The sequence below is a fragment of the Ochlerotatus camptorhynchus genome, unplaced genomic scaffold (assembly GCF_037179485.1).
Source record: "Ochlerotatus camptorhynchus isolate MF236.1 unplaced genomic scaffold, CSIRO-AGI_Acam_v1.1 ptg000232l, whole genome shotgun sequence".
NCBI classification, from domain to species: domain Eukaryota; kingdom Metazoa; phylum Arthropoda; class Insecta; order Diptera; family Culicidae; genus Ochlerotatus; species Ochlerotatus camptorhynchus.
In genome coordinates this window covers 2,739,816-2,754,889 of record NW_027040722.1, presented here as the reverse complement: position 1 = coordinate 2,754,889, position 15,074 = coordinate 2,739,816, and the positions used below count along the sequence as shown (strand labels likewise).

At 40.6% G+C, this 15,074-nt stretch overlaps 1 protein-coding gene and 1 non-coding gene across 4 annotated transcripts in view; one reads left to right on the top strand and one right to left on the bottom strand.

Moving 5' to 3' along the window:
* The window catches only part of LOC135704195 (dual specificity mitogen-activated protein kinase kinase hemipterous-like), a 54,584-nt gene extending 44,295 nt beyond the window's left edge, over window positions 1-10,289 (top strand). Inside the window, exons 6-9 of one of the 3 annotated variants that reach the window (XM_065225643.1) lie at window positions 363-965; window positions 1,516-1,813; window positions 1,882-1,965; window positions 8,290-10,289. In XM_065225643.1, coding sequence (XP_065081715.1) covers window positions 363-965; window positions 1,516-1,813; window positions 1,882-1,965; window positions 8,290-8,431 — 1,127 coding nt within the window. In that variant the 3' untranslated portion in view covers window positions 8,432-10,289. Of the gene's footprint in view, window positions 1-362; window positions 966-1,491; window positions 1,814-1,881; window positions 1,966-8,289 lie in introns of all 3 variants that reach the window. The other 2 variants (XM_065225642.1, XM_065225641.1) reach the window with 2 other exon arrangements.
* On the bottom strand, window positions 1,062-1,133 carry TRNAD-GUC (transfer RNA aspartic acid (anticodon GUC)). Its single transcript has one exon. It is a non-coding gene; the product is annotated as a tRNA-Asp (tRNA).
* Window positions 10,290-15,074: the final 4,785 nt, after the last annotated feature.

Below are 15,074 nucleotides of genomic sequence, written 5' to 3'. Positions count from 1 at the left end.
TTTTTCCTGAATTTTATACTAATTGAACTTGAAAAAGAAATTTAATTTGATTTTTTAAATAAACGATTTCACCGATTTACACGCGTTTTCCCTTGACCAAATTTTGACCGTATCACCCTTTAGCCTGTCTTGCACATACTAAAGGAGTAGTTTACACACATTTTTACCAATTTAATTATCAAAAGATGTGGTTTAGAGTCGATACTCGTCTTGCCTCATATGGCCATCTTACCCCACTTTCGCTACAAGACCATTCGGGGTAGTGTTAAAGGATCAAACCAACCTAATGCTTGATTTCGTCTCGGCGCCTATATCTGATACCAAGTTGATTAACTCTGATCCTACTCTCAACTTTTCCGCAGTTCTTCAACGGTTCTACCACCAGCAGAACCAGCTGAGAGAAAGCAAACAGCATCAACTGGAGCAACACCTGTCGACAAACCCATTCTATCAGCCTCAGCAGCAGCATCAGCAGCATCATCAACAGCAGCAGCATCATCAACAGCAGCAGCAGCAGCAACAATACTCGAGCGGTATCCCGATCAAGTACAGTCCGCTGCCATCGCACCGGACCGTGCATCATCCGACGAATCCGGCGGCGTTCACCACTGGTGGGCCTACCTACATGGGCTATCCGCAGATGATGCCACCGGAGGCAAGCAATATACCAACCTACCAGTACCAACAGCTCAATCCCACTAGCAGTCCTAGTAAGCCGAAAACGGGTGGCTTCTTCAACACTTTTAGTCGATCAAAGAGCCAAAACAATGGCAGCGGTTCTAGTCAACGGAGTAACGCGGGTAGCAGTGGTGGTGGCACTGGTAGCGATGGCGGTTTTCCGGAGGGTGGGTTCTACCAGAATCATCAACTGTACGGACGGCAAACGTTACCGGAATATGGCAGCGCAGGTTTCGCTATGCCAAGCGGTATGAGCAACGGCGATAACATGTTGAAGGATGATACAGGTGGGTGGTAGCTATTAGAACATTGATTTTCCGAAGCAAGATTTTAGTTTTTAGTAGCTTTGACAAACGACCGACGAAAAAAAAGAGTACTCTTCTCTCCCCGACGGGGAATTGAACCCCGGTCTCCCGCGTGACAGGCGGGGATACTGACCACTATACTATCGAGGACTTGTATATTATGCTGGTTACACGCGTATATCAATTTTGTTTACAAACAAAGTTTATTTTCATCTCGCGCTCATTAGATTCAACTGCGAGTGTGTTGTACATGTTGATGATCTTTGCTTTGTTTATTTGCATTGCGTTGATTGTGTTTATTTTTATTTTTTCTCTTTCTTTCGTCCCTCTGCACCACCGCGCACCCATTATCTGTACATTGGTAAATCACCCGCCTTCTCCATTTCCTACACCATCATCTCACCATCACATTCCGTTTCTTTTCACCTTCCCGTGGGTTGATCTTGCACACACCGCTTGCTCTCGCGCGCTGCTCTCTTTACCCTCTACCGCAAACACCTCACACAAGCAGGGTGGTTCAATTCAATTGCAGATCTCGCCAAGCGACGGTTTGCCTCATTCGTGAAAGTCAATTTGGCCTCCACCGGTGAGAAACGACCGAAGGATAAACATCTGCAGAATCAAATGCTACAACAGCAGCAACAACATCAGCAATATCCATTCACCGGTGGAAACGGTTCTGTGATGTCCTCGATGAACAACTTCAACCACACCAGCACCAATCCCTTCGTTGGGCCTCCGAGTGGCATCCCCTCGGCGATACCGCCGTCAGCAGCGGCCCATGTCCTAAGCAACGATCGACGGCACCGGAGCCCCGATCCTCCTCCTAGGTTTGTGCTCTCCCGCTATACGTGGCTAGTAACCAGATTTACCGACAGGATTTCATTTCAACTCGTAGGTATAACCGGGGACAGTCGCCCCTGTTGCTTCATCGGAAGTTGGAAAAGCTAGGTCAAAGCGGGTCGCCCCTTCTCAATCAACGGTAAGTACCTAAGGTGTACGGTTTCTTTTTGTAGGGATTTCTTGATTACGCGATCGTAATCAATATCGTAAATAAATTAATGAATCCTCTGGCGGGGGTACATGTGATTGTACGACCCCCAGAATACATTGACCACGATACGTTTTCCCGAATAAACTAATCCCATTTAAGAAATTTCTCGTTACATTTTGACGTCTTGTGGACTATACTTGGATGCAAATCAAAAATATTGTGTGACAAAATAGTGTCAGGTTTTGAACGCTTATAACATGGTCATTTATGCATGAAATTCAAGTTTAATTGCAAAATTTTATTCAGATTGAATGTACGATTTGTTCGGTATAAAGATGATAGTTGTTTATCAATGGTTAACTATTGAAAATTGATCAAAGCTTTCAAAGCATTCAAAGAGATTCAGAATGCTTGTTTCAATGTAACATATTCATTTTGAGAAAATCGAAGTTGAAGCTCGTAATACTTTTTTTAACCGTAGTTTAAAATATAGAAAACACCACTTAGGACGTTTTGGCTGGTCATGTTATACATCGGACATGTTTTGGACGATTTTTCTCTGACATAATCAATGAGTGTTACAAAGGACGTTTTGTTCTACATGATACTAGATTCCGTTGCACAGATTTCAAAATAGAGTACCTAAACTTAAATTGGTTTTCCATGCCCCGCTTTTAGAAAATGAGCACCAATCATGTTAGGCGGACAGAATGTCCGAAGTAACAATCACGTATCCATCTCTTCAAACTGTACATTGAACAATTTTTGTCCTACGATTATCTTAAATAAATGAAAGCAAATATGAATGGGTGTTTTTGTATCACATACAACGAGAGAAGAGCAATAGTTTGTACCTTGTTCTGAGGGAATTTCACGGGGATTAAGAAGGTGTATTTTATAGATAATTCTATCAAGATCTAGGATTGTTCTAAGAAGATTCTGGGGAGATATTAAAGAAAATTCTAAAGACAATTAATTAAGAATTCCGAGGATAATTTCTAGGAAATTATGTTGAGAGTTCCAATGAAATTCCGCGAAGGGAATTCCAAGGGATTCGAATTCTGATGAAAGTTCCAACGGAATTTGAGGAGATTTCAAAAGGTAATTCCGAGTATCCTGTAAGGTGCATTTCAAAGAATTTCTTGGAGCATTTCAAATGAATTTCGAGGAGATCTTGAATGGAATAAAAGTTCAGGATAATTCCATGGCAATTTTGAGTTGAATTGCTTGCATGTTTTAAGGAGTCTTATATGATAATTCTCAAGGGCATATCAAATAAATTCGGGAGAACATTCCAAGGGAACTTTAAAGAGAAAGTTAGAGAGAAATTTAAATGATTTCTTATGAGATTTTTTATAGAGAATTATTATAGTCCTATAGAAAAAATGGAAAATAATGCCAGCGAGAACCCCTTGATTATTTACGAGGAATTATGAAAAGAACTCTTATGAAATTTTGGGCTGCCTACAGAAATTCTTGAAGAAAAAAATCAAAAGAATCATGGGAAAATATGAGGTCGAATGAAATTATACAGCTATATTTATTTATTTATTTATTTATTTATGTATTAACAGACTCGATATGGTCCCATTGATGGTTTAACTTAAAATCAAAATTGAAGTCATAAGTTAAAACTATAAAATATGATCATTGACGATTTAAATTTCTAGATAAGAATGAAGAGAAAAGTCTCCGAAGTGTTTGTCGTGGCAGGTGAAAATCGAATACTGATGAAACTCGGTTAAATACTCGCTGCGTCCGCCTATTGCACCGTGGGTTGCATAGTTTGTCCGATGTAGTGGCTTTCTCAGTATAACATTATTACGAAGCATTTGGGGTTGGACTTGCTCCAAGATTGCGGTGAAATCAATTCTGCCATGTAACGTGTCCGCGACAAGCATAGCTTTTAAAGTATCTCTTCTGGTGCGAAGAGGGTCCAAGTCAATCAGCTGGCAGAGACTTTCATAGTTGGGCAAATGAAACTTTCTAAACACATTTTAAACATTCTAAAAGCGTATCGCAAAAAGCGGCGTTGAACGGACTCGACTCTCTCAGTTCGGACTCCAAACCACAGAACAACATTCTTGAATGGAACGTACCAGGGAGCAATACAGTGACTTGAGGAAATGGGTGGTGGAGAAATTCTTAGCTGTTATGAAGATACAGCTCAATACCCTTGACGACTTGTCTACGACGTACGAGATGTGTTGAGAGTCCAGGATGAGACCTATGTAGATCTTTTACATGGCTCACACGTTCAATAATGGTGTCCCGGAGAGCATAGTGGAAAATAACTGGTTCTTTCTTTCGAGTAAAGGTGATGACTGAACACTTCGCAGGTGGGCCTATTCAGTGCGGCGTGTGAGGTGAGGTAACTCGCTGTCACTAGCGAAGTGACAATTGTCACCTCGGGTGAGATGACCCTCTATTTGATTTGCACGGAGAGTCATCTCACCCGAGCTGACAATTGTCACTTCACTTGTGATAGCGAGTCACCTCACTTCACTCGCCGCACAGAATAGATCTAAGTTGGTCTATTCCGCACGGCTTGTAAGGTGAGGTGACAGCGAAGTGATGGTGAAGTGACAATTGTCACCTCGGGGGAGGTGAGTCTCCGTGCAAATCAAATGGAGAGTCATCTCATCCGAGGTGACAATTGTCACTTCGCTAGTGACAGCGAGTCACCTCACCTCACACGCCGCGTAGAATAGGCATAAAGGATTCACCGTCATTCGGTTCAAATGGCACCAGCTGTCAAATGCTTCAAAATGACGTTAGAGGAATTGACAATCATCGATCGAGCTGATCCGTGAGTAGATTTTGAGATCATCTACATAAGATAGTCGTGAACATTCGATAACTAAATTCACGTCTTTGAAGTAAAGTAAGAAGATAAACGGTTCCAGATGACTTTCGTGAGGTATTCCTGACGTAGCTGCGAAAGTGTCGGACTGGCAGTCACCATAGGTTACCACCAACTGACGATCAAAGATGACTTCTAAATTTAGTCCCCTTTCCATAAGTACCGTTGAATTTGATAAAGAGCACACATTGTTGAGATATTGTTAAAAATCTAACACTGCTTCTTGATTCCAAATTCGTCCTATGAGTTTCAATTCCGTCCAAACGCATTGAAACGCCATTGGATTTACTTCGTCCTACGGATAAAGGTAGAAAAAGCTTGTTTGCTAGGAGCGCTTCTTTTGTTTTGAGAACAATGAGTGTTAATATTCACCCAATACGCTCTAATAGACTTTGTGTTGTAGCTTGTGAACTAACGCATCAGTACAAACCAGCCCAGTGGCAGGCGCGTAGGCAACATGTTATACGGTGACAGCGGGCCCAGCACAGCAAAATAAATGATTTAAGCCCGGGACTTGCTGCCTACTGTCAAACACTGCTGTTGGTATAGGCCTTATCACTGGCCTGATACAAATGTATTACTGATTTGTGCACGGTGAAATAATTGATTATACTGATGTTTTCTGCTCGATAGAACGGAAATGGACTGTTGGGAAACCGAATTACCTCTGCCTTCGATATCGTCCAGTGCTCCCCAACACTCGCCGGTGAAATTAGGGAAAATAAAAAAGCAGCTATTCCCGGTGCTGAGTTAATATCTCCCTTGTTCTCCGTGGAAGAGCTTCTCCTATTTTTACACTAATTAACACGCTAAACTAAAACACGGGTAACAAGCACTACATTTAAAACACATTTATTTCTTAAACTCTAACATTGATTTTCTTAGTCGCAACACACACAAAACAGATTAAAATTGCCCGCGCGCAGACTCCACACACAGTCGGTGGTCTGTAGATTTCTACTGTAAACAATATCCATGCGATGTTTTCGCTCGGGTCAATGAGAGTGACCGCTCCCGTTCTCGCTACTGAATTGCCAGTTATCGAACTCACCATTGCAGTCTCTTACAACGACGTATGTATATACAAGCGAAACAATCCAAACCCTCTCGCGCTTGGCTTGATCGATGACCATTTCTATCCTCTACTATAGGTGTGTAGATGAGAACCTCGTTGAAAGTACCTATAGGTTACATTTGTACATAACCAGTACGAGGATGTTGCTAGGTAGGGCTGATGTTAGTCTCAAACATGGACGATTACGACGAAGTAGGGCTCTACCAAATATATCATATTAACAATATGATCTATTCATGCCTTTTCCACACATTGCAATGGTGACCCGAAACATACAAAATTCTGCGACGTGAAAAGATTCCAAGATTGTGACCTAGATTCTTTTTAGATTTACAAATTTCTGAAATTTATAAGATTCTGGTAGGTAATTTGGATTCTTCGGAAGAGATGAACTAGCCAAAAAGAATAGTGTTAATTGTATTAAGATAATCAAGGTGCTTATTGATGAAATCCGGGATATTGGTTTTCTGGGTAGATGGGTTATTCGGAGCAATGGAATTATTTTCGACTTGATCCTGGAACCAGTGCTGCAAAATCTCTACAGTACAGGGCGATTTTCAAAATTCTGATTTGGTCACTCATTTGAGCTAACAGTCATCGTCAAGGCAAACCATGTCAATAGTCAGTGAAAATGCTGTCAGTGACGAACATGGGCAGATTTTCGTAATAGCTAAATTTGAAATGAAATTATATTAGGGGAATTTACGTATTCTCGGCAACCTAAGCAGTGACCATCTTTCTACAGCCTTTTCTCTAAAGAACGCACACATATGCAGTATTGGTTTGTTTACAATCTTTTGCTGCCAGCTGCTATAACAATTTCAGTCGAAGGAATTGTCAAAAACTGTTTTGAAACGCTTTTACAAAGCTCCAATCTTCTCTAGTGAGAGCGACTATTATAGGCAACATCTTTTTATTCGGCAACCTTTCTATTTGAGCTGCGTGTTAAACAGCTGTGCTTTCTTCGGCAACTCGAAATCGGTAGCATTTTGTAGTGCGTGTGTTTCATTTCAAGAAAACTCTGTTAGATTTCTTTTTCTCAGTGGTAAAAATATAATCAAATTGAAGCTGAAAGCCCACAGAATCGTTTGAATGCATTCAGCGAAGTGTTTTCATAAGAAAATCCAGTGAAATTAACGTTTCAATTTGGGTTGCCGAAAATAGTCTGCCATGCCGAAGCCGTAATTTCCCCTACTTGAGCAAAACAATTACAAGGAGCCGTTAAAGTGCAGAAGAGCTTCTACGTTCTGAACTGCTTGGATAACAATAATGTGACTCTCTGTCATTGACGAAAAAATGAATGAGATTTTGAAATTAGATTCGGCACAGTTTGGGCACATCCATCGGCACCAGCACTGTCATTGGAGTTGTTCACAACATTACGTGCTGTTTGACTGTTTATTCAGGAACATCCTCTAATTCAATATACCAGAGGAACTCATACCAGCAGTTCACTTATAGATCTAAATACGAAATGTAGGTTCTAGAGTGTGCTCCAGAGAAAGAGGCAGCTAATTAGACCTTATTAGTACCCTTAATTCAAATAATGCTTCAAACCACCCAAAACAAACTAAAGAAGTCCATTCATCATCCTCTATAGTCGGTCTCCAACAATGCTCCCCACCGGTTCCAACTCTTTCCGGTCGCTGATAGACCGATGCATTTCACATCCCGAAAGGCTAGGTTTCTGGTCTGCCTTTGAGGGCATCATAAAACCCTAAAACACACTTTTTTATTGCCCTACGAACACAAACCACTAAAATTTCGCACACCCGCCACTTCCCGCGTCATCCTCAATCCGATTTGTCGTTGCGATTTCAAACCAAAACATTCAAGGGGGATGGATATGGCTGTCATATCGCTTAAGTTTGCTGCGTACCGAACATCTGCAACGTTGTCAGCGTTACCCAAGGGGGGAGGTGGCTGTCAAATACGAACAATCGTCGCCTACCTCGCATAACTGGTTCCAAACGTAAACAAGCCATAAGAAACCTACAGCGTTTGTTTACGTTTGGAACCAGTTTCATACAAGATGATCAGTAGGCTGATTTGACAGCACGTCCCCCCCAGGCGGTACCATGATATGTTTTGTTGTTTTGATGTTGAGTACGTGTATTCAGCTATATGTCAAACTCCTGGTCTATGTGATGAACAATTTTGTCAGCATCGCGCGAGAGTCTGTCAATGACAATGACAAATCTCAGCACTGCCTGGAACATTTTCAGGATTATGGCTCTTCTTGTTTTCTGAAACTGCGCTGAATATGCTTCTTGATATTTACCTAGAATCCCGTTTGATCTGAAATTCCCCTCCCAAGTGTTCACCTAGAATCCCTCCGTGGTTATATAATTATCTATACTATTTCCCGTTACAGTTTCACTTCGGCGTCTCCGTCGCCGCCGCTGCCGCCCCGCCGGGGTTCGGAAAGTGTTCCCGGTTCACCGCAGCACATTCGCACTCGCATCCACTACACCCCGGAGCCACACAGGCGGCCATACCGAACGATAGACCAATGAGTGGGACTGCAAATTCTGGTCATGTGATCGATGTATAGCTTTCTGGATTGAACTCTCTTACGGAATCGCCGTCACCTTCGTCGCCGTGTCGCCTACCGTTGCCAAAATTGCCAACCGGTGCTGCTGGGTACCTAAGTTGGTGGGAGTTGTTGCGTCGCCACTTTCGGAAGCAGGGATGTATCCTTCTTCGACGTTAAACAGTTTTACGCTTTCTATGGTTGTGGCGTGACTTATTAATTGTGTTTCCTGCGGACTGTGCATAGTAGGTGTAGTTACGCCAATAGGCAGTGTACCTACAGCGTACGGTCAGAGTGCTTTCGTCTTACAGCATGAAAAGACACATTAAAAACGAAAACGAAACAAAAATACGAATTTCGCTTTATTTGGTTAAGAACGACGAGCATTTCGCTGGCAAAATTGATTAAATTAAGAGCTCGATCTTCGACGTGTACGGTGAAACTGAAGGATTTCTTTTGACATTTTCTGACATCATTGAGGATGGACGGTTTGATTGAAATTGGTTTTCAATGATTGTTTGATGGACAAGAAGATATGACGCTTTGGGTCGAAATTGTTGAATAATTCGCTCTAACATCTCAAATCAATACATTTTATTATTTAAAAAAAAAATCGAATGTACCTAGCTCCAAATGAATATTTAAATTTATTCTAGTTTCTAGTGATCACGGCAAATATTGATTTCAGAGAAGAGAGTGAAATATGACAAACATTTCGCCTCCCAGCGGTTCTTACTTATAACTAAATCCATTTTTTTCTTTTTCATACAACTACTTGTGCTTGAACAGTTTCTTTTCCTTAGCAAACTGCAATAGTTTTGTTTTGCAATAATATTTGAATTAGGCTATACACAAAGATCACCCTTAGCTGCTCATGACGCGTTACTGACGAAAATGCTTGTAAATTGACTGATTATGCCGTAAATTTGGGAGAACCAAAAGCAAACAGAAAAGCATTTTGGTTTTTCTTATAATTGTGATTCGACGTGCCCACGCTTTCGTCTGATATTTCCCCCTATCTATTCTTAAATTTAGAGAGAAAAGTACATAATATGTAAGCATAGTCGTTGCCCAACACCACAGGTGATGTTTATTTGTTGCTTTTCAATAAAGAACGACGCAGACTGCTTTGCGGATGTGAACTCCAAAAAACAAAATAAAAACCGATACCTAAACACTTAACCAATTGATTTGTGCTTTTCAATTATTCTATGTGTTGTGAATTTGAAGATGGTATTTTTGGAATATAACGTTCGCATATGACAACTCTATTTATAGCGTACTAAAAAGCTCTATTTATGCAACATATTATCGAAATAGACTGGATCATAAATAGCAACTCCCACGCCCTACCACGAGAACCTCGTAGATCAGTATACGGTACCTAACCTAAAATTCCTCCCACGAACTTTGATCGTTCTGCCGGGTTTGCTTGGGTTCCCATTCGTTGCTATCGCTCTTACTATTTGAAGGAAGCGTAACAGCAAGAGGTGAGCTCGAAGTCGTAATCGAACCCGAACGAATTTTTTGCACACACACCTTTTACCTATTCCCTGTTTCGCACACTCAAACACAGGCAACCGTAACTGCTTAAATAGGCATCCCCTCCCCCCAGAAAGAAAAGACTTGTGATTCACAAAACCAGCATAGTAAACAAATATGTTAAATTACGATAAACAGAAACATACGCTAGCAATTGCTATTACAGTACACTCAGCATACCAACAAGAAAAGGTTTTTGTACATAAATTATCTAATTACTTCTACCTATAAAGAGTTCTTTGAATAAGAGAGAAAACAAAAGAATAAACAGACACAAAACCGACAAAACAAGCTTAGGTTTACATTGTAGGAAAATATATATATTCAAGAAGGAATAAGTCGAGAGCGTGTAAAAAACGCTTACAAGCGAAAGATGACGAAACAGAAGAAAAAAATGAAACCATTTAGTCATTTATTATATTAAAAAGTATATATTAAAAAAAAACTGATAATGTGAGAAGCAAAAAAAAATTAAAGAAAATATTTATGACGCGAAAATCACACGAAAAAAGTAACAAAAAACTTACGCTAAAAACAAGTAAAGCTACAATTCGTTGTTAATTGCAGAAGACATACCCGAAAGCCTTGCGTCGCCATTTAAATCTTTTCTGAATTGGTTAATAGGTAAACACCAAACTGAATAGCCCATTTTGAGATGTTTGTTTTACAGGATGAAATTAGTTTTCCCGGTTCTGCTTAAATTACCCAGGAAACAACTATTTCCCTGCGCTTTGGTCAGAGAGCGTATAGGGTGTCGTTGTGCCAATTTGGTCGTGGCACATTTCGAGTATGAGAGAGTGATTGCAGTTTGCTCAAAAGTGCCTGAGTAAAATGCAAGTACTTTCGATGATTGCCCGTAGTTGTTACAGTGAAGATATACACCCATATTCTCGTTTATGTCTGGACGTGTTTGCCATACAGAAACATTTTTATTTGATTTTGTGTGGTGGATGGGTTTCGGGCGTGGACGGGCATATGGGTGATAATATTAAGTTTACGTTAGGATAACGTTGAAAAATTGAGAAATGTATCGCTTCAGTTTGAGAAGCACTTCACTTCGCAACCGATGAGCCATTCTGACGGCCCACATTACCGTGCAGGCGCCGTATGTTGGCAGGGTCCAATATTGGACAGTTTGATGTTTATAAAGTACCATCAGTTAAAATTGTAATTTTGAGCTTTATCTCTATACATTCTTAGGTGTTTCCTAGTAGACTACCATTTTGGTGTACGCTGATTCAAAGATTGAATTGTATTGACATTGAGCTGTCCATAGTTGGGCGTTGTTGAACTTGTGGTACTTGCACAACATTTCATGTGAGTACCAAAGTAATCATATAATCACAAAATAACTTTAAATGTAGGTTCAGAGTGAGACAATGTCACTGAGATATGGTTAGTTGGGTATTCAGATGAAACTATTGCTTTAAAAAACTAATCCTTGTTGTATCTCTTTTTCGTTTGCATGTAACACTATTTGATATTACTAACCACACCGAACGTTCATTCCGGGTGGTGAGCGAACATGAAGACAAAGATGATGGCTATACAGGATGAGTGGTACCATGACCCCCTTCTCGGAACGAGTGTATTGTTAATGGACCTGGTCTACGATTCAAAGTTGGATTCTGTGATTATAAATATCACATATAAGTATAGTAGATAGCATCATCTTTATCGAAATGTAAGTATTATTGACAATAACCATAACTAGATGATATGCAAATTTATACGTTAGGTACCTGGATCAACGTTTTTTAAACATGCGCATTCAATCGTGACGGCAGCTAATTCTGCCCAACCCTCTTTCTTTCTACAATCCCTGGGCAGCTGGTTCACCATAAGTGTACCTCGCAGAACTTTTTTAACCCACATGGGTAAAGATGCTGTGTTGCTCACTCCTCTCCCCTTCCCTGGTGTATTATGGATGGTGTGAATATTCACATCGGTGACATGACCCCTGACCCCCTTGTACATCATAAAATGAAATGAAATTACCCAGGAAACATCTATTTGTTTTACATAAGGCATGCTAAACATACATTTGCTGAAAAAGTAGACCACATTACCACAGACAAACCGACATTAAACTTAAACTTAACTCTTGATCGAGAATCCATAACGGCCGATTCAAATGTGCAGTGATCCCATCTGTCAAAACCATAGAAATGTTTTATCTAGATAAAAATGATTTGTCCGAAATAGATTAGACACGAACCAACTCATAAATTTTGTACGCGTGTTCGTGGCTAGGATAAACATTTTCCGCGAACACGGCGGCAGATGTCAGTTTTGTGCTTTGAGCAGAAATTCCTTTGTAATTTGTATGATCATTCATGTCGGTTTGTCGGTGATATTACTCCAGGAAAACACTGTTAGGAGCAATATCTGGAGAATGTCGTGAGCAATTTCCAGAGTTAGTCGTATGAAACACCTGAAAGACATTGGAAGAATTTTCCGGAGGAAATAGTAGCTAATCTTCCGGGTGTAGTTCCAAGAAATTCTCAGGAGAAACGTCCTGGGAATTGACCAGTAACGCCTGGTAGATTACCTTTTGGTGGTGCGCTACTGGCATTAAGATCTACCACGGAAGCCTTTTCTGAACTACTTCAAACTAGGGCAAAAGGGCAAAACAATCAAAGGAACACATCTGAGCCCTCTTTACTTTATATGCCTTATTGATAGAGACTCGGCTTTGTCCACCGATGATGATATTGAAACAAGGAAAACAAGAGTTAAGTAGTTATTTTTCATCTAGGTACGTGATTCCTAATCTTTCATTCACTGCTCTCTAGTTTTAAGTGGTTAAGACTCGCTTGATTTTGTTGCGAAATAATCCATTTTTGACTGACAAAGGGGCGCGCCTTTGGAGGGTGTTCCAATACTCCAAAGGGTATAACGAGCGGGACCTTACAATTAGATTCGAATCCTTGCGATAAAGGTAAGGCTGACCACTGTATCAAAACCGAATACTCAATAGTGATGTAACACAATATGCACTAAACTAAGGTCATACCACAATAGATCAAATAGCTGATGAACTGATCTCCCGAACAGAGAAAAAACGGGAAAGTCTGAAAAACTTACCGGAGAAGTTGCAAGACTGTTTGAGAAGGGATGTTGGGTAAAAGTTGCCATAAATTTTCCGAAGGAGTCAGAAGAAACTTCTGGAGAAAGTTGGAAGATACTTCCAGAGGATAGCCAGATCGTTTTCTAAAAAAACAATCTTCCGAGGGAAGCCAGAGTACATTTTAGGGAAAGGCTCGATAAGTCATTTGAAACTTCCAGGAACAGTTGACATAAACAGAGAAGTCAGAAGGATTTCTAGAAGAACACTCCGGGGGAAATCTGATGAAACTACCAAGAAAATGTGTAAGAAACTTCTCTGAGGATCCTGAAAATTTCAAAAACCATGCCGAGAGAAGTCGGAACAAACATGCGAGTAAGTTGAAATAATCCCCCCTATTCTGCGAGTCACATGACTCTCTCCCATTTGATGTGCACGGAGAGTCACCTCGCACGAGACACCGGTGACCGGTGACGGAGAGTCACGTGACTCCCAGAATAAATAGGCCTATTCTGCGCGGCGTGTGAGGTGAGATGACTCGCTGTCACTAGTGCAGTGACAATTGTCACCTCGGGTGAGGTGACTCTCCATTTGATATGCATAGAGAGAAAAAAGAAAGAAGCTCTCCTGGAGGAAATTTGAGGAAAGTTCTGAGAGAAGTCGGAAAAACATCCGCGGAACTTCCAAGACATAAATTGAGAAACTTCTGGCGAAAATTTAAAGAAACTTTCAGAAAAAAAATCGGATTTCACATTCAAAGGAAGACAGAAAAGTTTTGGAAATCGGAAATAAATTCCAGAAGTAGCCATTTCCAGGAGAAGACAGAAGAAACTCGGAAAAACCTTCCAAAGAAGTAAAAAACCTACTGGACAAAATTCCAGAACTAGACGAATGCAATTTCTGGGAGAAGTTTAATTGAACTTCCTGGAGAAGACCGAAGAAATTTCCTTGAGACGCTGGCAGAAACTTCCTAAGGTAGATTGGAAAAGAAAATCTGGAGGAAGGCGGAAGCCAGAGCGCTTACGGAACAGTCGAAAGAAACAAGGACATAATTCCGGAAGAAAGAGCTCTTGGGGGTGTTCTAATGATCCAGAAAATTTTCCAAATGGTCATAAAACATCCCTGAAGACCCCGCAATGCCCCTGAAGTTTTTGGAAAATTCCTGAAATGTACTTAGGAATATTCCATATTTCCTCGGGATGTTTTGGAGTACTCTGATCATCTTTGAAATACTTGGAACTTCCCTGATTATAATGAGACTACCGGAATATCTCTAATCAACTTTGAAGGTCTCTAGACTTTCTTGAAGGTTACGAAATTTCTTAAGCGCTCTCACAGTTTTCTTGAATTTATTGTAACATCAGCATTGAAGTTCTCTGATCTTCCCGATTTTTCTAATTTTTAAAAGTGATCGACACTGTGCACAAAATGTTCTCACAATGTGCTAATGTTCGTGTAACCTCCCTTACGTTTCTTAAATTTGCATGAGCCCCTCCGAACATTGCTGAAGTTTTCGGAAATTACCTGAGTTTCTCAGAACTCCTTTTAAATTTACGATTTCCTTGAAATTTATTAATCTGATCTGATTGTCCTGATGTTCTCGGAGCTTCCTAAAGTTCGCTTAATTCTCCTGAAACAAATGGAACTGTTCTGAAAACCATCAAATTTCCCAGAAGTTCTTTGGACTTGTGAAGTATCCAAAATATTTATGATGTTTCCTTAAGTTCACTGGTGTTCGCTGGACCGGGTTTTAGAATTTTAACAGAAGTTATTAAAACATTCTTTAATTTATCGAAACTTACTCACAAGTCTGGACTTTTCTGAAGTTTCCGCAGTGGATTCGCAATCAAAATCTAGAAGCATCCCTGATGTTCCGGGAAGAATCATTCGAGCGAAGGCTGAAGAAGAACGGCGCCGGTGGCAGGCCTGGGTTCAATCCCAGTCGGCGCCGCCGGGATGTTCTGAGGCATAACATCTCTGATCACGCCTTCCTTCGGATGGGAAGTAAAGCAGTTGG